At 40.6% G+C, this 24,223-nt stretch overlaps 1 protein-coding gene across 14 annotated transcripts; it reads right to left on the bottom strand.

The window, feature by feature from the left end:
• Positions 1–895: 895 nt before the first annotated feature.
• Positions 896–24,223, bottom strand: etv1 (ETS variant transcription factor 1). Of its 14 annotated transcripts, none has more exons than XM_085177781.1 (13): positions 24,109–24,223; positions 23,739–23,848; positions 23,127–23,214; positions 22,770–22,817; positions 18,389–18,580; positions 12,841–12,970; positions 11,839–12,027; positions 10,676–10,923; positions 6,799–6,870; positions 6,635–6,703; positions 6,372–6,541; positions 4,812–4,913; positions 896–2,733 (listed from the first exon to the last, which is right to left on the bottom strand). In XM_085177781.1, exons 2-13 carry the CDS (start codon positions 23,781–23,783, stop codon positions 2,512–2,514), a joined length of 1,575 nt encoding a protein of 524 aa, XP_085033907.1. In that variant the 5' UTR covers positions 23,784–23,848; positions 24,109–24,223; the 3' UTR covers positions 896–2,511. The 14 variants fall into 14 exon arrangements, with proteins under 14 accessions (XP_085033907.1, XP_085033909.1, XP_085033913.1 ...); XM_085177783.1 differs by having other exon boundaries at positions 6,799–6,867; XM_085177787.1 differs by having other exon boundaries at positions 18,389–18,442.

The raw sequence follows: 24,223 nt of genomic DNA, 5'->3' as shown, positions 1-24,223 counted from the left end.
TTGATAAAAATATTTACATTTGATTATAGTGCTCAGACAGTAAATACACACAGGATATAACTAATTATCTAAAAAGGTAGCCCCGTCTTCACCTCATTGACCTACTTTTTCAATACTGAACGAGCACTCTTTACTCCAGTTTAGTGCCATTTTAAGAGGAAAACCCAAAATAGAAGCGTCATTCATCATATTAAAAGCCGCACTGCTGTTTTTACTTTTGTATATGTCGGATTAGATGTTGTTAAATATCCTCGGGGAAGCAATCAGGTGTTTAAAGTTAAGGGCAATTCCCTTCCCTACAGACAATCAATAAAAAAGCAAAACCTAAGCGTGGGGACTGTAATAGGCTCGGCTTGTAACCTGCTCTGACAAATTAAGGCAAGTGGTGTTTTTTCATTACTTACACATCCGTTTTCATTTTTCAAATCAGTGGAACCAATTAAACAATGCTTCCTTAAATTAGTCATTGATTTTTAGCAATAGTGACACCTTACAAAAGGAAATGATAACTTTAAGGGAGTGTTGCTGCTTTTTTGTTGCTGTTTTTCTTTTTCATTACTGCCAGCACCAGACACAAAAGGACAGAAACAATTCACCTACATGAAAAAGCGAGGTCTTAAATTAGCCATTGATTTTTCCTCAGGTGTCACTTTGGTTAAATGCTTTGTGATTGGGAGTTTTCTTTCCAACTTGGAAATTGACAAGAGTCTATAATCTGTTAGTCTACACATACACACACACACACCTGCTATGGTGTTTTCTTTTCCCACTTCCACTTTGTAAATTTATGACCTTGTCGAGACAGACATGATAAATATTCAGCTTGATTGAAAAAAAAAGAGATTTATCGTAAGTAAGGAATACATAAAACTGCCAAGAGAAGAAACACTGAAGCTCTTAAACTTTTCTTTATATTATGATCAATTAAAACATTTGAGAAGTGCTCATCACTTTGTTTTTCAGAACTATTTTATTACAGAATTTTTCCTATTGCCAATCCCACCCCACACACGTGAATCTTGAGAACAAAATTCAGAGTAATTTTTTTTAATGCTGAAATTGACGAAAAAAAAAAGAGACAAAAAATAAAGAGAAATCCCGAATAGCAGGCCATAGCTGCTGCGCTGTTTTTTTTCTTCTTTTTTTCCCCCTGTTGTCGTTTTCTCGAGACTAGAAAATACACTTACAATTTGAAGCAGCAACAAAATGTGCATTTACCTGATTATACAATGGAACAATTTAATATACCATGATTTTTATTCATCACATTATAAAACTCTAAATATTTCTTTTACGTTGTTTTTTTTTGTTTTTTAACCAAAAAGCAACCTATTAATGGCAAAGCAACAGTTTTTAAGCAAAATATACACCTCTCGTTCACCTGGAACAAAACCGAAAACAATTCAAGGGAGAAATTTGATTTTATATCTTTTTTTTTCCTTTTTATTGTCTGTGCCAATGAAATCAGATGTTTTTTGTTTTTTAGCTGGGGATGCAAACATTATCCTGAATATGAACTGACTGGCTGCTGCAACCACTTTGACTGTACATACACTTTTCACCTGTTATCCATTGAAAAACTGAACACCTGAAGGACGAATGAGTGACTCCTGCTCTGACGCATTACACCGCTGTTTACAGTGAATGACTTATTTTACAGCAGCCTGCAGCTTTGTCTTCGATCCGAAACGCAGGCCATTCACACGTGACGCAGAGAAAGTATTTTTTTTTGTCATCCAGACATTTTTTTCCCCCGGTGTGCGTCCTTGTAAGTGAAAGTCTCATCTTTACTGACCCACAAGGTTGTTGAGCTGCTGAGGATCCAGTGGAGTTTATGTCATTACAACACCTACATGATGAAATCTACAGTCTGATTGGACGACGGGCGTTGACGGACAGAGGTGCGGCGTTCAAACCGGTGGCGAGGCAGTTCTCACTGATAGCTAAATGTCTCTTTTATAATCACATTACTTTTTCAAGTCTATAATCATGTCACTTCACCATAAAAGTATCGTTAACACGTTTCCAGTACAGGATGAAGACAAAAAGAAAGACAGTCAAACAAATGGCCATCTTTTGCGAGTGTAGATGAGACGGTTTCTTTAGCAGGAGATCAAAGTGACCGTAAATTAGTCCAGTCTCGTTAGGGCGGCACATGCTCAAAATCATAAGGACTTCAAAAAAACCAACCGAACAAACGGAATGATTCCCACATTAATGTACAAACATAAATGAGTAAAAAGCCAATCACATAGCTAGCCCCCGGCAGGCTAACATCGCGCCGTTCCGGTCCATAAAGTGCACTCTCCATCTTGCTGTGCGGTCAGAAAGACAAGAGCAAAAGGACGTGTACGTGTTTGAGACAGAGGGGAAGGGAAGCGCCGCTGCATGTGTGTGTTCAGTCTAATTCCCCGAGCGGCTGCGAGTTAGAGGACACGACAGTCTCATGTGTACGGATGGAGGCAGGTGGGAGGAGGGTCGGGTGGAGGTGTGGGTTTTGTGGGGCTGACGTTAATAAACGTAGCCCTCGCTGTAGGGGTGCGGCTGGCAGTAGGGTCCCTCCTGTACGTATGCCATGTTTTCGTCAAAGTGCGACAGCGGCACCGTGTCCTCCTCGTTGATCTGCCGCTCCATGTCAGTTTTCAGCACCGGCCGCTGATTGTCAGGAAACGCCATGGAGAACAAGGCCTCGGGGTCACACACGAACTTGTAGACATATCTCTCGCCGGCCACCTGGAGAAAGACGGAGAGGTCTTGTTTTTAAACCATTTTTCCACAGCGTATTCTACAGTGACTGAGTGTAATCTTTCACTTTTATCCACCAGATGGAAAAAAAAGATTAAATGTCTTTAAAATAAATTAATAAAAAAAACATTTTTTAAACTTTTAAAGCTGATCTCCAAATGTCATCAACAATTCTGCTTTGGCTTCCACACTGCACTAAAGAAGAGGTGCATTGAGCTTTAAGTGTTTTCAAACAAGATACAGGATTACTTAATAGCATTTGTATCCATATCGTTTGATGTTTGTTTACAAAAAGCTTCATTAAAATTCGCAGTATTTGCATCTCTGCTCTCTCATTATACTCTCTGACTCATGGAGCCCCGCCCCCACTCACAATAAAAATAAAAAATGGCCGTTCTAATGCCGTGTGACTTTTGCGTTTTCACACATCGAGTCTGATCTAAATTAAGCCATTAAAACACCAGCATCACACATTAACACATACCAACCAACCAAACGAGGCAACAATAGTCCAGTAACTCTGTTTTTGTAGTATCTGCTGGCTTTGATGTGGATACAATGACTTGACAATTCTGCAATCGTAAAACAGTCAAATATTTTAAAAAGTGCACAAAAACTACTTTTAGGTGACTAAAATGCTTCATGCTCCTGATCTAGAGCACAGCAGCACGTGGCTTTAGCTTCTGTGCTGGTACCCTTTGTTGCTTTGGGGCATCCTAACCACCATGTATTGTTTTTTTGTTTTTTTTTGTGGATCAGTGTTTTATACAAACCCACTTCAAACAAATGAACTATCCCCAACCTAAGCGAAAACAGCTTATCCCTTAAAAGAGTTATTTTAAAACACCAGAATAAATTATATAGAGTGGTTTTACTAAGTTTTCTAAAATTATCTTTGAGACACTGATTGCTTTTTTAAACGTCTTATGTCACACGTGGATTTGGTAGAAAATAAAGGAGCTATAAACTGTTCATCGCTTCTCAGAGGTAAAAGTGATCTCAGGAGCAGATTTATGTTTTCTTTGCTGTTTCTTCCTTATTTTATTTAAACTTGCCCAGCAGTTCTTGACCTCCAACCAGCAAAGTATAATTCCACCTAAAAGTGCTCAACCTCTGACCTGCCTATTAATGAATGCTTTCTGGAGATGCTTCTAACTGTCAAACTAATACCTCAGGAAACAAAAAGCCTGACAGAAAAGTGTGTTTATCCAGTGTTCTGTTAAAAAAAAAACATTACTCTTGATCTGAAGTATTTTTGCATAAATAATCTTATGACAATGATCACAGCATATGCACTGTAGGTCCTAACTCTAAACGCACTAATTGATCTGAAAGAAACTTAGTCCAGTACCAAGTTAATCAACATCTATAACGCTTATGGAAATTATTTGTATAACACTCAAATCCTTGCAAATTAGACATGCGTGGTAGCTGATCTCAAAAAGAATGGTCATTATTTGCACATCTATTGTTTTTGTAAATATTTTGCTGAACAATTGTTTTAGTGCAGGGACACTTTGACGTAGCTGGTTCATCAAACAGTGATGTTTGATGGTGATGATGTAACTGATTACTTTCCCTTATATAATGAATATGTATCTTGCAAAGAAGAAGACATATATGTGTTTATTACTCATTTGTTTGCTGTTTATAAACATCTGTTTTTGGCATTACTACATAAATACTACATGCACTATAATGAAGATTAATTCAAAGAATAACTTGATAAATTAACATTAATGTTAAAGCGGACACGAGCCGCAAGCCTGGCAAAAACTGATTTTTGCACACAATACAGAAAAAAGCTTTACAATTTCTTAGCTATAAAGTGTAAATGAACTTTTTTAGCTGTTTCACCATTTTTGAGACACTCTTTTCCTTATATAAAGCACTTGGGGGAATGGGAGCGCCTTTAACAAGGCCAGGTATAGCAGCCAAATGAGTTGTTTTCATACTATGTTTACATCCAAAAAATCTCTTAGAAAAAAGGTGAACAGTTTTGGATCCCTTTCAGTGTAACAGATGAACTATAATTGGTTGATACAATTTTTAAAAATTTTTTGTACCTTCTGCATGATTCCCTTCTCGTAGTAGTAGCGCAATGATCTGCTGAGTTTGTCGTAATTCATCGCCGGCCGGTTCTTCTGTATCCCCCACCGACGTGCCACCTTTATCACACACGCGAACATGAAGACAATAAAGACGGTCAGTAAACAGAGCGTTATCAGAAAGCAAACTTATCTAACACAAACGAGCGCGGTTGCCCTGATTTCCAGACAGGAACGCTGCAGCAGCTAAAATGTTAAACAAACTTAGCGATCCATATTTTCCTAATAACAGTAATTAGAGCGCGTCCAGCTTGTGCAGACCTGACCAGGGATGTGTTCATTAGGAGCTTGTCACACACCCAGCGGAGGAGGCAGCAGATGTTACAGCACCTGTCTACCAGACCACCCGCCACCCGGCCTCACGGTCCAAACCCACAGCCCCACGGCATTCTCTTAGCTGCTCGCTTTTTTTTAAACTCTGCTTTTTACTTTCATTTTTGTTTGTTTCTCAAAGTTTATCTCCTATAATACCTTCCCCGATCAATGCAACTCTGTTTTTTCTGCTTTTTCACATTTTTTCTTGTCCCTGCAACCGCTGACATGCTGCAAACGCAGAAACCGCTACCTAACGTTTGTCTGCGGCGCCTCAAAGCAAATGCGTTTGGTCACCTGATGGCATGAATGGGGCCCCCTGTTAGGTGCAGCTGGCTCGCGCTTCTAGACACCATCGGGCTGCGTGGACCACTGCCCGGTACTCATCTATCTCCTCCATTCTACACTTTCACCCCCTGCCTGCACCCTGCATCCTCCTTCATCCTCCAGCAGTGACTGAGCCCCACTGTGTGTGATGTGGCCATACACAAACCCTGCCTCTGTTTCCATTTCAAAAGGCCCAACCGCCAACATGGGTTATATTTTTAGGAATATGTCCTGTGAAATATTTAACAGGAGCAGGTCATCAGGGTCACTTGGTTGGCTTTAGTGCGGACTGTAGAATATATAACCCTCTGAGGTCCAAGTCATCATCTGTGACGATCCCAATCCTAACTCCAAACCCTTACCCCAACCTGTGTGTTAAAGAAAAGCAATAATATATATATTTTTTTAAATGTAAGAAGATTTTGCTCCCTGTCAGTTAGAATGACTCCTCTCTTTGTCTTCTGATCGGTAAGAACAATTTTTTAAGTCTACCGCTTTTTAAGAGCAGAAAATATTACTCATTCACATGTTGACCTCTGACCTTATCTGGTTTTGCAGTGATTTACCTTACCTTCTTACCTTCTTTCACTGCTTAATCACTTCATTTTTTTTAACCAAAAGCCTACGACCCAAATATATTTAAGTTGTAATTACATAAAACGGTCCAAAGCAGCAAATATTTACTTCTGAGTAGCTGAAAGCAGGTAAACCTCTTTTAACGATTTTATTGAACAATATATGTAGTGAAATAAAATGCAACATTTACCTAAGTATAAAAGCCATGAAAAATAAAAACTGATTTTTTTAAAGGAGTAAAATTCAGGATTACAACATAGAAAAATAAGATTTTTTGTGACAGTGCCTTTGTGTGTCTCTTACCTCTTCTGGCTCAATGAGTTTAAACTCCATGCCACGGCCGGTCCAGGCAATGAAGTGGGAGTTGGACGGGTCGTCCAGTAAAGCCACCAGAAACTGCCAGAGCTGCAGCGAGCCTCTGCGCTGGTACGACGGGCCCTCACGGTACAAGCCCGACTCCTGTTTGATGTCGCCTACAGAAAACGGGGCAAAACGGTTATTGTATGATGGGCAGAATCGTTGGCACGTGGCATACTTTTCATTTTAAGAGTCGCTGCAGGACTCACCTTCCACCTTTTCAGGCACCACGCAGGTATCGTCGTAGAAGTGCCTCGCCACTTTGTCAAACATACAACCTGGAAAACAAGATCGGGAAAAAAAGTTTGATATCACATGAAGCAAAAACCCATACGTGCACCACCACAACATCCACACGTATCATCGTTGGTACCTTCAGTCCTGTTAGTGTGAGCCAGATAGCCGTCTTGCCGTAAGTAGACAGAATGGCAGCTAGGCACTTCTGCTGAAACCCAGGCAAGAATGAGAGTGGGTGTTAAAGGGCCCGAAGGCAGCATTAAGAACACTATCTCAGTTATCTGAGAGCAGTCAAAGCCTGTTCACTCAATGCACCACTGGCTCTGATTAAAGAAAATGCCCTTCAGCATCAGCGCTGCGATGGCTTCCAGCCACGGGCGAGCTCACTATATCACGCTGCCGATACGCGCCCCAAGCATCTCCACTCAGAGGAAGATTTACAACTGAATAAAACACAGCGCTCGTGTGAAAACACGAGCTGACGCCATGTAAGTTTTTTCATAATACGAGGGCTCATGATGATTATTTTACGCACGCTCTGAGATCAAAACTAAACGGACCTGCAGGTGTTAGTTTCTTTGACGTTTTCGCTGTGCAGCTGCAGCACGTTTAGCTGAAACGGTTGACGTGTATCTTCTCAATCAGCTTCTTATTATGACTGACTGCATCCAGTGTGAGTTTACAGTTTTCTGCCAAAGCTGTTTGCTTTGTTTCACGTGTTTTTCCATTTTTCTTCACGAGTTCTTCACTAGTTTGAAACGAACACGTGCTTTTGTGAAACAGTCGAGATATACTAACAATACATTCAAAACGTGAACAAACACTTTTTGATGTTGTTTATGATGCTTTTCGCCGTCCATCAGACCACGCCCACACTGGCCTGAGGAGACGGATCAGCTCAGTTCTTCCAGTGGTGATAAATACTCGCTGATTCTATACTTTATACATATTTAACATTGAGTCCTGATGTTTGAGCAACATTTCAGCTGATGTTAAAATAAACTGTGCAAAATGCAGACGGTCACTTTTCTGAGGTCAATTTTTAGGTAAAAAGGAACAATTCACCCCCCCAACACACTTCCTCTGGTTCTGTTTTTTTCCAAGTTTAGATCGTTTTAATGGAAATTTTCCAGCTTTAAAGATATCAGCTCTAGAAATATCTGCCTTTTCCTAAATTGCACCCACCTTGTTGATTTCAAAGCACCTCTTTTCCTCATAAGATGGTATGGTATCTAACCAGATTCTTACTCTGGATGGCATTACCTTGGCCTCCAGTAACACTGTGAGGAACCTTGGAGTCATTTTTGACCAGGATATGTCCTTCAACGCACATATTAAACAAATATGTAAGACTGCGTTCTTCCATTTGCGCAACATCTCTAAAATTAGAAATATCCTGTCTCAGAGTGACGCTGAAAAACTAGTTCATGCATTTATTACTTCCAGGCTGGACTACTGCAATTCATTATTATCAGGATGTCCAAAAAACTCACTGAAAAGCCTTCAGTTAATCCAAAATGCTGCAGCAAGAGTACTGACAGGGACTAGAAGGAGAGAGCATATTTCTCCTGTTTTGGCTTCCCTTCATTGGCTTCCTGTTAAATCCAGAATTGAATTCAAAATCCTGCTCCTCACATACAAGGTCTTAAATAATCAGGCCCCATCTTATCTTAATGACCTTGTAGTACCATATCACCCTATTAGAGCACTTCGCTCCCGCTCTGCAGGCCTACTTGTTGTTCCTAGAGTATTTAAAAGTAGAATGGGAGGGAGAGCCTTCAGTTTTCAGGCCCCTCTTCTGTGGAACCAGCTTCCAGTTTGGATTCAGGAGACAGACACTATCTCTACTTTTAAGATTAGGCTTAAAACCTTCCTTTTTGCTAAAGCATATAGTTAGGGCTGGACCAGGTGACCCTGAATCCTCCCTTAGTTATGCTGCAATAGATGTAGGCTGCCGGGGGATTCCCATGATGCATTGAGTTTTTCCTTTCCAGTCACCTTTCTCACTCACTATGTATTAACAGACCTCTCTGTATTGAATCGTATCTGTTATTAATCTCTGTCTCTCTTCCACAGCATGTCTTTATCCTGTCTTCCTTCTCTCACCCCAACCGGTCGCAGCAGATGGCCGCCCCTCCCTGAGCCTGGTTCTGCCGGAGGTTTCTTCCTGTTAAAAGGGAGTTTTTCCTTCCCACTGTCGCCAAAGTGCTTGCTCATAGGGGGTCATATGATTGTTGGGCTTTTCTCTGTATCTATGAAGCGCCTTGAGGCGACATTTGTTGTGATTTGGCGCTATATAAATAAAATTGAATTGAATTGAATAAGATCTACCAGCAAACTAAAATAGATTTTTGAATGAACTGCACCTTTAAAAGTTCTCGCTCGTGGTTTATCAATATCATGGCTATAACAAGAGATCAAATAAAGACTTGTGGTTTGAATAATTCTTAAACCACAAATGTAATTTCATATAGACATAAGCAGTTTTTTAAATCGTAGGTTTAAATGGTTAAGATAGAAATGCCCCACTACATAATTCTCTTCCTTCATTTACCGGTTGGCTTTACTACATTGTCCAATCGACTCTTCCATTTACTGTATATGTCCAAACCTCCCACATCACAGATGAGATGCTGCGATCAAAAAAACAGCCAAATGGGCTGCAAAGTGAATGTTCAATAAACAGACTGAAGCCCTTCATTTAGACCCATAAACATTTCTCTGAGCTTCATCAAAGTAATGGACTTGTAGAGGAAATTGCTGCTAATGAAATTACCAGATCCCCTCCCATCCTTTTCAACAGTCCAGCTCCAGTCAACATGCCCCACTGTGGCTGCTAATAAATTCACTCTGATGCTCCATCTTGGACAACTTGGTCCAAGTAGTGGACACAACACAAGGAAGACCTTTTGGTATTTTAACAGTTGAATATATTTCACCACTTTTGCTTTATGATTGCACGCAATTCTTTGTAGATAGTTTACTTGTATCAATAACAATTCTTCTAATTGTTAAAGCCATTTCATTTATCTATGAAAAGACACCTTGCTTCACCCGGTGAAATGTAAGAATTGACTGTTATTACTAAAGAGAAAATCAAGCTGCCAGTGTCATTTTGGGCTCTGTAATTTTTGCCTGTATTTGGCCAAATTTGCAAACAAAAACCCCCCGAATAAAACAAGAGAATAATGGTTGATGCAAATAACATTGCTGCAAATAGGCCAGAAGAAACCCAAGAAACTGTTAAAGAACAGGGTTATTTTTGGACCGAATCTTGTTTTTCTTTTCTTTTCTATTTTTTTTTCCTCTTTTTGATACATTTTTCAGTTGTGCTAATTGGCATTTAGAAGCCACATAGTTGTGAAACTCGGTAAACACATCTATTGCAAAGTAACGTTGCCACTGGAAAAGCGAGAAAACACCAAAAATCACAGCTGCCTGACTCCTCAATGACAAAAACTGCAGAGCTGCTGTTAGGAAAACCAGGTGTAACTTAAAGAGATGTGAATGAGGCACCAAATGTTTTGGTGTTTGGAGGTTGCTTTTCCCCCCTGACTGGTCACACACACTCTCCTCCAGCTCTTCCTCTCCTGGGTCCACTCTGTCGCCTTCTGAATGAACCCGGCAGTCCGGCGAATGTTCATTCATGTCCTGAGGTAGCCTCAGGCTCCACAGAGGCTCCACAGAGCCGCTGGCTGATGATTAGGTCCCTTTACTCTCTAACCGAAGGGAGCGGACAAGCGTGGGAGGGCAGATTCTGGATTGTGACCAGGCTCAGCCCCCTCCTTTTTTTCTATTAGAGCACCACAGGAAATGGCGAACAGCACAGACACCCAGCCCAACCAGATCCCCTGCCCTAATAATGGGCAAACTCAATAAAACCGCCCCCTCCCGCCATGTCTTCTCTCATTCCTGAAATGATAATGCTCTGGCAGCTATCACTTCTCTGCTCTTTCGCTTACCAGAGGAGTTTGAAGGAGCACAAGCAACAGAAACCTTTTCAAATCGCTCACCTGAGTCATAGGTGAAGTCCCTCGGCTCCTGCTTGATCATCATGCCGGCTGGGTATGTGTGAGGAATAGGGGCCCCCATCATGGCCGGGTGTTCGAAGAGGGGGTCGGGGTACTCCTGTTTGAAGCCTTGAGGAGGGAAAGGGATGTTGGGCTCCGACATCTGCCTGTGGTAGATGGGCCGGCCGTCCCGAGCCATTGTCGGCGGGGAGGGAAACGAGTGGCAAGGCTCTGAGAGCTGACGTCGAAATCTGAGACAGACGACAAATTCAGTGGATTCATGACACTGACTCCTGATTGTGAAAGACTTGATGAGACAAAAGGAGATAAATCAAGAACATGTACATTTTGTTTTACTAATTTACTAATCAATGAATCAATAATAGAGTATCAGTGAAAATTCTGAAATCCGTAATGATGTTTTCAAGTGCTTGCCTTTTTGTTTCCCCTATGTTTATGCCTACAGGTGACCAAAAAAAGCAAAAAATAAAGGAAAGGTTTGGAATATTTGTCTGAAAATTGAATTAAAGACTCTCAAACCAAAATCAAATACACATATTTATCCTATGGCACTTGGCTTGTGGTGCTCATGGGAGTAACTCACAAGTAAAATGCCTCTTGTGTCCCGATTACTCTAAAAATCCACAAAACTTGTTTTGAAAAGTTTCATGTACAAAGTATTTTCTTTATACAGTGCACATCCGCCAACTGTGTTACTGTGCAGAGGGATGTTAATGTTAGCTAGCTCTATTCTCCTTTAATTATTTGAGAATCACAAGGAAAGTGTCATTTAAATCCATTATATTACATTATAAGAGAAATTTGACATTTTTACTCCTAAACTGGAAAATTCACACCTAAAAAAAATCTTTTGCTTGAAATAATTAACTTAGTAGGTTTTTTTGTTGTTTTGTTTTTTCCATTCTGCTATTGATTTATTGAATGAGCTCTATTTCAAAGCACTAAAGTCAAGTGATGACCACATGGCATTCGATGGTTGGGAAAGTTGTCGTTTGCAGGCCCCGCCCACTGAGGATTCACTCAATCAAAAACAGAAACTCAAATGTGCATCTGCTGCTGTGACCTTATTGTAATCTATCCTTGGTACAGCTGCCAGCTACGATCACCAGATGTAAATGTGATGTAAATGTAAGAGGCTGCAGTACCTGTGGTCCATAGTGTAGGCGTTATCAGGGAGAGGCTGCGAGGGCGGTATGTGGGTGTAGGTCCTGTCTGGTTTGGGCGTTGGGGCCGCCGTGGGTGAGCCATGATGAAGTGGGGACACAGGGGTGCTACAGGGGGGTGTCACTGGGCTGGAGGGCTTCATTCCTGTGGGCTGCTTCTGCTCATAGGCACTGGGGTAATGGCAAGAGTCAAAGATGCCTGTGTTACTGCCAGTGCACGTTACACGATTTAAGCTCTTTTTAATTAAGGATTATTTAACTGGTAGCTTCGTCTTAAGATGTCTGTACTTAGGGTAGTTTGGAACAAATGCCCTACCCACTCAACTATCCTTTCACTGTTTTCTAAACCAATTTGATTTACTGTATAAATTATGAAGCCTTGTGCAGGATTTGGATGTAAAGACTCTGAGCAGATGTCAAAAAGTGAAGAAATGCATCACAAACTACCTCAGGGCATTTATGTCAGACTGCAGTTAGAATCAATGGCATTTTAAGCCACTCCATAATCAGCGGTTCCAGAAACCCTCTGATTCAGTTCAGTTATAACAGACAATTAAAACGAACATGACTGCCATAATCTCACATAAATACCTCTGATTGGAAATATCTCGTTAATGTCTTCAGAGTCACCACCCAAAGCTGTACGTATCTCGATGTCCTTTGATTTGCAGTTTGGAACGATTAGCAAGTCGTTTCCAGTTAAATAAAAAATTACAATGCAGAATGAAAAAGCCAAAAAAATGTCAAATGTATAGAAAGCATAAAGATTCTTCACCAAGAGTAAACTGACGATAAGCTAAAGTGAGTATTTAGTCATCGCTGTCCTACAATAAGCCTTCACACCTGCATTTATTCCTCTGTTAAAGTGAGGATTTTTTTGTGTTTTCTGTGTTTTCTTTACAAATCTGAAAAAGGTGTCATGTACAAAATCATTTTAATAATTTGTAAAAGATGTTTTATGTGTCTGTGGGGGGGGGAGCCCACCTGATGCTGTACGGGCACTTCTCTCCATACTGGAGTTTGAAGGGCCGCTCCTGGCTACAGTTGGAGCTCAGCTCTGAACACGGGCTGTGCAGCTCCCTCTTGATCTTCAGCTGCAGTCCGTGGAACGCCACTACGATGGGAAGGAGGAGGAACAATTAACATTTACACTGAAACTGTAACATTTTTCTATTTTTTTTGTTCATTTAGCAGCAGACTGTTTCTGGATTTGCTTGTAAGCACCTGAGACAGAATTCGTACAATCACAGGACGGAAAAAAATAAATGAATAAAAACTAAAACCGCTGTCTTCATTTACATCTGACAGATCATTCACAAAAATTAAATGAGATGATCACATTCTGGAAAAAAAATACTGCTTGTTTTATTTAAGTACAGCAGATTCGATTTCAAAACTTAAAATACAATTAAATTTCAGAACTGCACACAACAGATTTACCCACAATGTCATGTTACAGTGCAGATACAAGCAGGCATCAATGTGCCAAGCCATCACTAATTAAGAGAACTTGTGATGGATATATTAAAAACACTTGCTTTTCTAAGCATCCATCTGCCAAAGGATATGACATCTGAGGCCATCACTTACACAAACAACTCACTTCAAATCCCATTTATTCAGCCTTTCCTGACGGGGACTCTGGTAGTGAAATATGACAATCATAAAACAGGGTGTGCGGTGAGCTCCGATAAATGCTTTATCTGCTTTCAGCTGGCTGTCAATAAGTTCCAGACGACAACAACAAGTCTCATTGATCTGAATGGGGGCCTGCGATCTCTACCTATGGCCCCACAGTGAGCCCGGTGCATCTGAGAGGCTGTTAAGTGCCTGATCAGTCCTGATTAACATCCCATCATCTAGAGTCATGATCAACGCTAATCCAATTGACTGCGCTTCTGAAGAAAAAGCCAGTCAGTCAGAATGAAGTCAGGCTCAGGTTGCATCGCCAATCGCCGTCTCACCGCGACGGCTCACAGAGCAACAGCGAAGCCATCCCACAGCGCTCTATCAAACACAACAGAGGGCCAGCCGCGGTTGAAGACGATCGTTTTTGATTGATGTTTTAGACTGAGAGATGGCCCTCTCCTTTTATAACCAGGAATTATGAATGGAGAAAGTCCATCAACTCTTGGTCCAACTCAAGTGCAAACATTTAGATATTTGAGTACTAGAGAAACTTAAATATGTGGCTAAGGACTGTTTTTCTTTTAAATACAAGAAGGTCTCTGAGGCTACGAGGAGTTGAGAGAGAAGGATGTTTTGAGGAGTTTTCTCACGGCTGACAGACAGCTGCTGTACGAGCAGGGGTCGATCTGCCAACACCCCATCTGACGCACAGTCGAGCCCCCTGGGTGATGGGCCACACGGGCCCGGCATGACAAAGCTCAGGGGTTGTTTGCAGCCCTCGCTGGGGGCCTGACCTTTTCTGGGTCATCGATCGGAGGTCAAAGAGACATTTCCTGAGGGGAGACCTTTGTTGACGCTGGCATCGCAAAGCCTTGTTAAGAGATTATGGACTCAAAACAATACCTCAGCTTTGGCTGTCAAGATCACAATCAGTGTCAGGCTAATTACAGTTTACATTAAACACACGTGAATTTGTTTAGTTTAAGAGCCGACTCCACCGGCTTCTTGTTTACAGCTCACCTGAAGCTGAACCATAATTCCTTTCTTTATTTAACAATGAATGACATTAAAACAACGTCTATAAAAATGCTGCCGTTAAACGTAAGCGCCACATCGGCACTAAACAATGGCTTCACGTGTGCTGCAGCACCGGGCGTTAAATTAGAAATGGAAATGTCACAATAGATTTTGTCAGCGGGGTGCCAAGGTACACAAATCAATAGCGAGGGCATTGCCTCTGACTAAAACAGACACTTCCTTTTTAGTCCAGAATGTCATGCCCATCACTGCTTGATTGCTCTCATTATCTACATATTGATTAACTAAGATGGTAGGCAGTTTTAAAGAAGAGGCAGTTAGAACAATTACTGGGTCTATTTTGAATGAAAATGTTCTTTTCTTCGTTGTACCACTGACTTAAACATTGGGCAATTTGCTTTAGCCTTTGCAGTACAGATTAAACAGAAATCTTTCCTTTAAACATTGTGGCACGTGCAAATAAAAAAAACATTTTTTTGCATTTTCCAACAACACTTAATTCGAATATTTTTATTTTAGCAGCCGTTTGTTTGCCAGTCCTTTCAGTACACTATCAGATAACTGTTGGCTCCGGCTGTTGTCAACTTTGAAGGTACAAATTGTGCGTTTTGGCAGAACGGGAGCCTACGTTTGGCAGATATTTCTCTAGTCCATTCATAAAAAAATACAGGTCTTTTGGCAACAGCGAAAAACCTTCCATTCCATTTTCACCTACTGTAGGTGCTCGCCTTTGCTGTTAAATGATGGAGGCTCAGATCTGCTGGTAACGTGTGGCCTCATTTTACACCTCCTCTACTCCTCCATTCCCTGCTAAGTTATGCTAATGGTAAGCATCTGTGTTGGAGTTTGAGACAAAGAAATTTCTCCTTCTCCTCCTTCAGCCTGAGGACACTTTCGCTTCGAGGCCGCTCACATGCTGGTTCTGTGTCGCATAGACGCAGAGTGCAAAGTTGACATTGAGAGAAGCTGCAACAGCTTCTCGTGAGGAAAGATGAGTCTGGCCATGAAAATACAGAATACACCAGCTTTTATGCTGCAATATTTAAGCCTTCAAAATAGATGTCTTTCTTATTCTTTTCAGATTTTTTATTATTATTCCGTTAGGAATATAAAATCACAGTTATTTCACTATTGTTGCCAATTTTATTTCAGCAGTACAGGAACAAAAATTGAGGGATAACATTTATTTTCTTTGAAAACATTCATCTCAATAAAATAAGATGTTTCTTGTTAATTGTAGCAGTTAGCTTACATCGATAGCAAACTAAATAGGACATCTTGGCTAATGCTAACTGTGCTAACTGTTAGCTTGTTTTACGTTTGATTTAAATGAAATTTGATAAGTCCATTAATAATTCACAACTGACATATTAATGTCTGTTGTGAATTATTTTAATGTTGTAAAATTCAATATTGAGTTTTTTTAAATCGGAGTAAATAATGTTTTTCTATTTTCACCACGCTATTGAGGATAGGATGAAAATTATTTAAAGGGCTAAGCACTGTAACCTTTACAAATTTGGCTCAAACACTTTTTCAGACTCAACTATTTTCAAATGCAGATTAACACACATATACAACACATACATGGGCAGTACTGAGTATTTTTGGAGCCAGGAGGTAGTATGTGGGATTTACACAAAACAGAGAGTGCCCACGTTGATCGTAACAAAGGGAGATGTTACCCAGTGCAACAGTGTGAGTCACTTCAGTGTTTTTGGAGCAACAATGGAGCTCACAGACGAAAAAGCTGCTGTAACTGATTTGTGTGGGATCAGTTGTCTGTTAGCTTTGGATTTCTCACTAGATTTGGTGACATTAAAAGTATTTAATATTGCCATTTTCATAACAGCCCCTATCCTCTCACTGCCTTTTCTTTAGGGTTAACTTCCAGCTTTATCTCTCCTCACCTTCACCTTTCTTTCTCCCTGTCTCACCGTTCGCCTCTCGGCTTGGTGAAAACCCATATGGGAGAGCTGCCGGCTGGGATGCCTGCTCATGCGCCCAACCACGGTGCCCTCACCCTCCTGCCATCTGTTAGTGCCTCTCCAGCCTGCTGCAGGTTTGCCAACAGGACAATTCAGATGGTCAGCAGTCTCCTGCCACTATGGCCACCCACCCTGGCTACCTCTGAAGGACATCAGGACAGTCTTGGTGACCTCTGGTTATCTACTGTACACCACACTAGTCCATGTTGGGTTTTAGGCAAGGCTAAGTCACACCCATAGTTTAAATGTTTTTGCCTTTAACACAGCAGTTGTCTTTAGTGTTGTAGTGTTCTGAACAATTATAAAAAGTAAAATTAATGAAACGAATCAAATAAAGTGCAGACATTTAATGGATTTTTTAGACTATCATAACTAGTTTAATGCAGTTTTATGTGTTTAGATTTAAGGCGTGTTTATTCACTTTTGGAGCAACTTAAATCATAAGTTAAATTAAAAGCCAAATCAGATTAGGACATTTAAAGTCAAGTGCCTGTAGCCAGGCTAATCCCCTCAGGTTTGTCATTTCCAGAGAGCAGGAGTACTCGTGGCAAAATAAAGTGAGAAAAAAGAAAAACCCCTCTCGGGTTTCTAATCCAGCCCACCAACGGGAACCTTCTCGATAATCTCAGGCTGTGATCTGAGTCACATGGAGTTAAAAGGCCTGCGATCTCGCTTGATGCCAAATCTCTTACAGCTTCATTTTACCAAACTGTTATCTGTGACCGCTAAATCTTGAAATGCAATTAAAAGTTACCAAACTAAATGTCAGATGTGATCTTCTCTCTTTGTTCTTTTTCGAAACTCTAACTTCTGCCTTTTGTTCAACTTTCATTTGCAGGTTAAAGGGTGTTGAGGACACCGGGAGGTTTTGTATTTTTTCTCACAGTTTAATGTGCATTTTGGCTCAAATGAAAGACATGTGCTCTATCTGGGTCCCACTGAGTTCCACTCACTCAATTTCTGTCCCCACCTTGGCACTACTTCCTCCAGAAATGGGCCGTGCCAAGTAACCAGTCACCGTGTGCAACCACCGTATACAGCCAGGTGAAGTACGACCAACTAGCTTATCCTCATCACTGTGAGTGAAAAATGAACTCTTGTCAGACATTGGAAAATGTTTTAAAACTTTTAGGAAGTATTCTTAGAAACAGAATTTGTCCTTTCGTTGGATAAAATATGTAGAGCAAGGAGGAAAAAAGCACAAAAAAACAGATCATACTTGCTTTCATGCTTTAAAATCTCCAGTGAAGGATAGGGAGTGTAAAAGAAGGCCAGCAAACCTCCAAGTAAAGAAGGATAAATGCAGGAGTACTTAATATTACACCGCCTGATTTAGAAAATATAACCACACTCAATGGTTTGCACAAAAAAGGAGTTTGGGGAAAGGTCAAGGAGGAGCATATTTTTAAGATTTTATTAAAAAAGAAAATTCAAAACAGACATCAACTGACAGCAGTTTGGACTACCTGGAGTTAAAAATACCACTTCAACTACCTAAAAAAAAGTTAGCCACAATATTTTGATGTTTTCTTATGCAAATAAGTCACAGTGCAATAATATCTCAGTAGCGGTCCCAAGAACAACAAGGGAAAACAGAGACACGCACACACACGCACACACAGATAACCCCCCAACCCAAACCATGCACCTGTAGACCTGCAAGATTGCTGCAGCTCTCCTGAGAGCACTTGTGCAAGCAAAGGTGAGGGCACTGAGAGACATGGAAAAACACACACAGTCACTTGCTTTTTACGCCAGTACAAACACACCAGTGAAGATGAGTGAAAAAAAAACGCCACAGATGTTCACACACACGCATAAACATAACACATGCACAGACAAAGAGACAGAGAAAAGCGACATGGTTTCTTACTCACAGTTTTCAGTCTGGAAATCTGGAACGAACTGCTCATCATTGTCGGGAACTTGAGCTAAAGACACGAGCAGAGAAGAAGAAAGGGATTGATTGTTTCTGATGTTGATGGACACCGCAGCACTGATCACAGCTTTGTCCTCTGGCAAACAGTCCTCTGGGATGTTAGTTTGGCCAATCCCAGCACTGCCTGCTTCTGTTGTCAGTTAAAAAAAAAAAGAAAAGAAGCCTAAAAAAGTGTTTTTAATGTGTTTATCGTTTTAAATGTGCAGAAGATTTCAATATGCTGTAAATCTTCAGTCATAGAAATAACCATGCAAATTAAAATCAATTAATGAATTAAAAAAACATCTTAATATAGATTTTTTTTTATCCATTCTTAAACTTTCAGTCGTTTTACGCATTTGTTATCCAGCTACAGCCCAGTTGTTCAAATGTCCATTTTCTATGCACTTCTTTTCGATTTTATATCTATATCATTCCCTTAAAAAAGAGAGAGAGAAAAGAAAACAGCAAAAAAACACTTTTGATTTGTTGTAGAAAAAGAGCTTAATTAAATTTTTTTTCTTTCTGAAAATAAAATCTGACTTTCACGGCTTGAAAAAGGACAAAAAGTCCCCAAGACGACAACTCTGATGCAATCAAAAGACTAAATAACCTTGAACTGCTGTGACTAACACATTCCCTGATATTTACTAAAGCGGTTGAGTCATATTTTCCAACAAACTCGTACCTGACAGATAATATTTTGACCGTCTACTTTCACTTCCTGAGGTCGACTTGTCCATTGACTGCTCTGCAGCCTCGGCTCTCGCTCCTTGCCAGCAGCCAAACACCCATTGTTAACAGTATCTAATTGGCTTCTTCCCTACTGGTGAATCCACCTGTACCTACCGAGTTAGGTCTGTTCCAAACCCTCCAAAGCTTCACCTGCGCTTCAAACACCCCTGCACTCAGGCTAATGCTAAAATAATGAAGCCCTGCTCCACTCGGGCTCCAATTAGGCATGTACATATTTATATAACACATATTTACACTCAGTGACAGTTCTTCATGTCCCTTAAGTTTCAGTCTCTCTGGTGATGGGCAAAAAGAGATTTAAATGTGTCATTAGCACATCTATTTATAAACAAAATGAGGTGGATCCTCATTATCACAGTATGTGCAGCATGCCTTGACATGTCTGGAGATCCTATTTTTTTTTTAAATGACTGATATTCCTTTTTTGTCACTCTTGATGTGGTCAAGCGTGGGTTTATTTCTCTTCCCAGAAGTGAGAATTGAGGAGGGTAAACAATTAACAGATGAAGAGGAGATATTGCTCCTTATTTTCTAAAAATGTCAAGTGGGTGCAGACGCCAGAAAATAAATATGCACAAGCAACTTCACTCCATATGTTTGTGTAGTAGAAGCAACCAGCTCTCTATTTTGGCCTTTTGGAATTAAGTTGGTGGGAAACAATTAAGACATAACAGGAGATTTTACACAGGGCTACTTTTGTAATAAATTGAAGGAAATGTAATAATATGTAACAGATACAGAGTTAGGAAAACACTTACTCAAACCTTATAAACAAATCAAATTTTTCCTAATAAAAAACCAAGTTCTTAATCAGCTGAAGCACCACAACATCTCTCGAAACTTCAGCGGACACAGAGGAGAAACAATAAAAATAAATTAATTAATTAAACACAAAGAAGGTGGCAGTCTCTCTGTGACCAAAAGGAAGTACAGGATGGATGAGTCACTGGCCTCAGTCTGTGAATGAGCCAGCTGATCTCTGCAACAAACTCCTGGGGAGAACGGCAGAGTTGGAAATCTGCCGCCATTCACAAAACCAAAAAAAAGGAGGGAGAGGGACAGAAGGAAAACGGGAGCGAGGGTAAAGAAGAGGAAGGTTGTAAACACGAGGCCTGAGACTATTTGAATGGTTGTCTAAACCTGCAACAGCAGTAAGCAGGGCTGAGTTTTAAACAAATTTATCACTCTGCCTGTGACGATTTCCAAGACAAATGACGCTGTCAGCACAAAAATTTTGCAGAGACACCAGTGCGTGAACAAAGGAAAAAAGAAAAATAATCTTAAAGCAAAAAATCGGAGAAGTACAATACTTTTTTGTTGTTGTTTTGTTTTGACAAAAAAGGAACTAAAAGGAGTTTAAAATACTGTACGGAAGAAAGAAGGTAGATGTCGTTTTGGGGGGGAGGTCACAGATTCGCATGTCACGATCAACCTTCAACATCTTGGGTCTCGGGAGTCGGAAATTCAGTCTGTCGCTCATAATTTCTCCTCTCGTTCCAATTACCTGAACTAATAAATCTCACAAATGGGAAGGTATTCCTTTTCATCTTAATGGACAGGAAGTCATTCATTAAATCTACAATCTTGAGGCGCACATCATCACATTGATCCATGACAGGCAGAACTGTAATCTTTAACAGTAATACCTCTTATCAGCCGCTGTCTCTTTTCCCACTTTGGATACTGAAATATTAAAATCGTGTCTTATTCTTTTACACACCCCGCGGTGCGAGCCGCGACGCCTCGTCTCACCTCGCTGCCGCTCCGAGTCGGCTCAACTCTTCCAATATCTGTTTTAAAGAATACTTCTCATTTTTTAAAAGCTTTGGATTGCACTGCGAGCGTTTTCACATGTGTTAAAGAATAGATGGAGCGAATAAATGATTGAGTCTTCTTTGGCTGCGTAAAGGGAGCAAGCGAAAAATTCATCTCGACACTCTTCCAGTAAATGTTTTACGACTCTATCCTATGGTTAAAAAAAAAGTATTAAAGTTTATTTAATTATATTGCACACGTTATTCTACGACAACTAGAATTATTGCTTGACGACGTGTGAACTGTTAGAAAAAAAGAAGGCAGCATTTTATTGCTGCAAACGGGTAACAGAACACAAAAATTCTAAATTCACAAACTGCAGATGACTTGATTGACTTAAATGAAACAAGACAGTACAGTAAAACTAACATCAGCGTCTCATTAGACTAAATGCTTTTTGGTGTTAATGTATTCAAATGAACCAAATTATGAAGCAGAACATTTTAGCATTACAATATAATAACTTCAACTCCAGTTTTATACAATTCTACGAAATGTTCAATTTTAATATTTCATTATTAAACCTTAATTTAAAACTATATGAAAAATGCACATAAATCAGTGAGTTTCTAACACATATAACACTTTATACATTAGCCAACGAGCTATAGTAAAGCAAAGTCTAGAATTAGTCTAGCACAATAACAGGGACAATTGTAATCAAGTGACTTACAAACTTCATTTTAACCCTGTGCTTTGGACATTTTGCAGAGAAAACACTAGAATTTGTTTTAATTTTCAGGTTTATATATATTTGCAAAAACTACTTCAAAATCCAACTTTACAAAACAGTTGTGTTCTCTCACACTGTACAACTTTACACCATCTGTTTGCAAGCAAAGCAAACACTTCACGTATATCTCAAATTATACTTCTTACTGTAAAATTATTTTTTACTTGGATACAAACTTTGAGACTACATGCAATATTAAGGTACGTTACATCTTTCTGACAGAAAAGTCCAACATGCATGCACAAAGAAATACAGCAAAAGTGAACAATATTCACCACTAACCAAAACTTCGGTGCTGCAGACACGGAGGAAAGAGGACGCTCGCACTTAAATCCTGAAGCATCACGTCTCAGTTAGACCACAATGAGCGAGTCTTGCCATTAGAGAAAAAAAATTTAAAAAGCAAGAAAATTGTAATATTAAAAAAAAATAAAAATCAGTTGTCGCTTTGAGAGCTGGCTGCTGTTTTGGAAGTTTGCGGAGGAAAAAAAATTACTCATAGATCCATTCTCTTTTTTTTTGCCACCAAGAAATGAAATTGAAGAAGACAAGGTGAAGGTACAGCTGTACAAGATAGAGAGGTGTGCTGAGAGGAAGCAAAGAGAGAGAGGGAAAGAGAGAGAGAGAGAGAAAGGGGGGAGAGAGAGGAGATGACAGAGTGAGTGAGAGTAAGAGAGCTGGTAGGCTACAGCAGAGCTCTGGTGGAGGTGGAGGTAGTGGCGGCTGGCGTGCAGCGCGTTAGCTCCTGCCAAAAGCAGAAGAGACAGTGAGCGTCGGAGAGCCTTCTCCTGGTAATTTGTGATGACACTCTCTGGGTAGAGCCTCCTCGGTCTCCCTCAAGACCCCTCGCTCACAGTCTCTAATGTATGCATGACACACAAGGTGCCTCTTCCACACAGGCTTTTAATTGGACTGCGACGCTAGGCATGTAACTCCAGGCAGCACCCCCCCCACCCACCCACCCCCCCAACACTCACAACCTATTCATTTTTACCCATCTCTCCTCCTTTTTTTGCTCAAGATTTAAAACACTCACCTTCTGCTAGCCAAGTCTCCTGCAGCTGACTGAGGTCCTGGAAAAGCTCTGAAAGGGAAACCGAGGCAGAGATCAAGGTTTGAAGGCAGCTGAAAAACAGCCGAAGCTCAAAAGAAGTATCAGAAACAAGTGCATTCACTATTACTGGCTGATATGCCATTGGAGCTCACTGGGCATGTGTGCAGCTAATAACAAGTCAATTTGTGTTTCTGACCACTGAAAAGAGGCTTGTGAGAATCATCACAGGCCGCTGTGCTGTAATTGAGATTCTGTAGTTAGCAGCACAGGTGGCCACAAACCAATTGAATTTTGCTAAATGTTTAGAAGCCGTGAAATTAACTTCTCCCTCTGTCCTACCTTCAGTGTCCAGAGCCAGGTCGGACTTAATGAATTTTCTCTTTCTGTCATTTGCTGGCCTCTCGCAGCTCGTTGTCTTTTCTTGCAGCTTTTGGGAAAGAAAAACACACACACACACACACTCGTCAATTTTTCTTCTTCTTGCTGGAGCAGTAATTCTGTTGTTGGCTGCATCACATGTGCAACTGAAATAGCAAATGAAAGAGCCTCAATGAGCCTCTGATTAATGCCTCACACACTTCTAAAGCTTGACCCATGCAAAGGGGTCTGTGCTTCACTTATCAGGCATAATTAACAAGTTGTTACATGGTGCATAACCAATAACACAGGGTAAAGTAATGGGCACCTTGTTTGGCTGTTTATCTTTGATGATTAGATGAAACTTAAATGGTCCCTGAGGGAGAAATGAGTGTTGGCAGCAGCAGAGAGAAAGACAGCGGTGAGATCAGAACAAATAGAATGCATTAGAGAGAACAGCCATCCACAGTACAAAAGGCAGAAAAAAATCAAGATGAAGTATTTTCCTTAATGGGGTGGGAGCTGGAAGAAGAGAAGGATGAGTGAAACTGATTTCATTTCAACTTTTCTTCTTTTGAGGCAGTGATCACTCACTCTGGAGTTATAGTAAGGCACTTGCTGATCGTGAAATCCATCCATTCTGCACTGTTGTGGCTTTAACGGGCGAGCAATTTGCAAAGTCTCCAGTCTCCTGTCCGGCCACCCTTCAAACAGGCAGATAAATAGGAAGCAGGAATAAGAAAGATAAGAACTTCGGGTTTAAATCTCTGTTTTATTCAGTATATGAACCCTCTGATATTATTCTGAGCCCGGAATGACCGACGGCACCTCCGGCGATCATGCGGTACAGTTAAGTTGGTGCGTAAACGAGCAGCGCGCTGAGCTAGAGGGCGCACCAAAAATGTTTTTCGCTCTGTAATAAACTTAGAAATGAGAGGAAGTGTGTAAAACTGCATGTACTTACCTACCAACTTCGCGCTGCTTTCATTTGCTGAGAGCTACAGAGCGGCTGCAGGATCTCCACAGTCCCGGCTGCTGCCTGCGCCTCTCCCCGCTCACTGTGTTGCTTTCTAGCGGCT

Source organism: Neolamprologus multifasciatus, chromosome 11 (assembly GCF_963576455.1).
Source record: "Neolamprologus multifasciatus chromosome 11, fNeoMul1.2, whole genome shotgun sequence".
In the NCBI taxonomy this organism is placed as follows: Eukaryota; Metazoa; Chordata; class Actinopteri; order Cichliformes; family Cichlidae; genus Neolamprologus; species Neolamprologus multifasciatus.
Note: the sequence above shows the minus strand (reverse complement) of the source record. Positions and strands in the feature narration are given on the sequence as shown.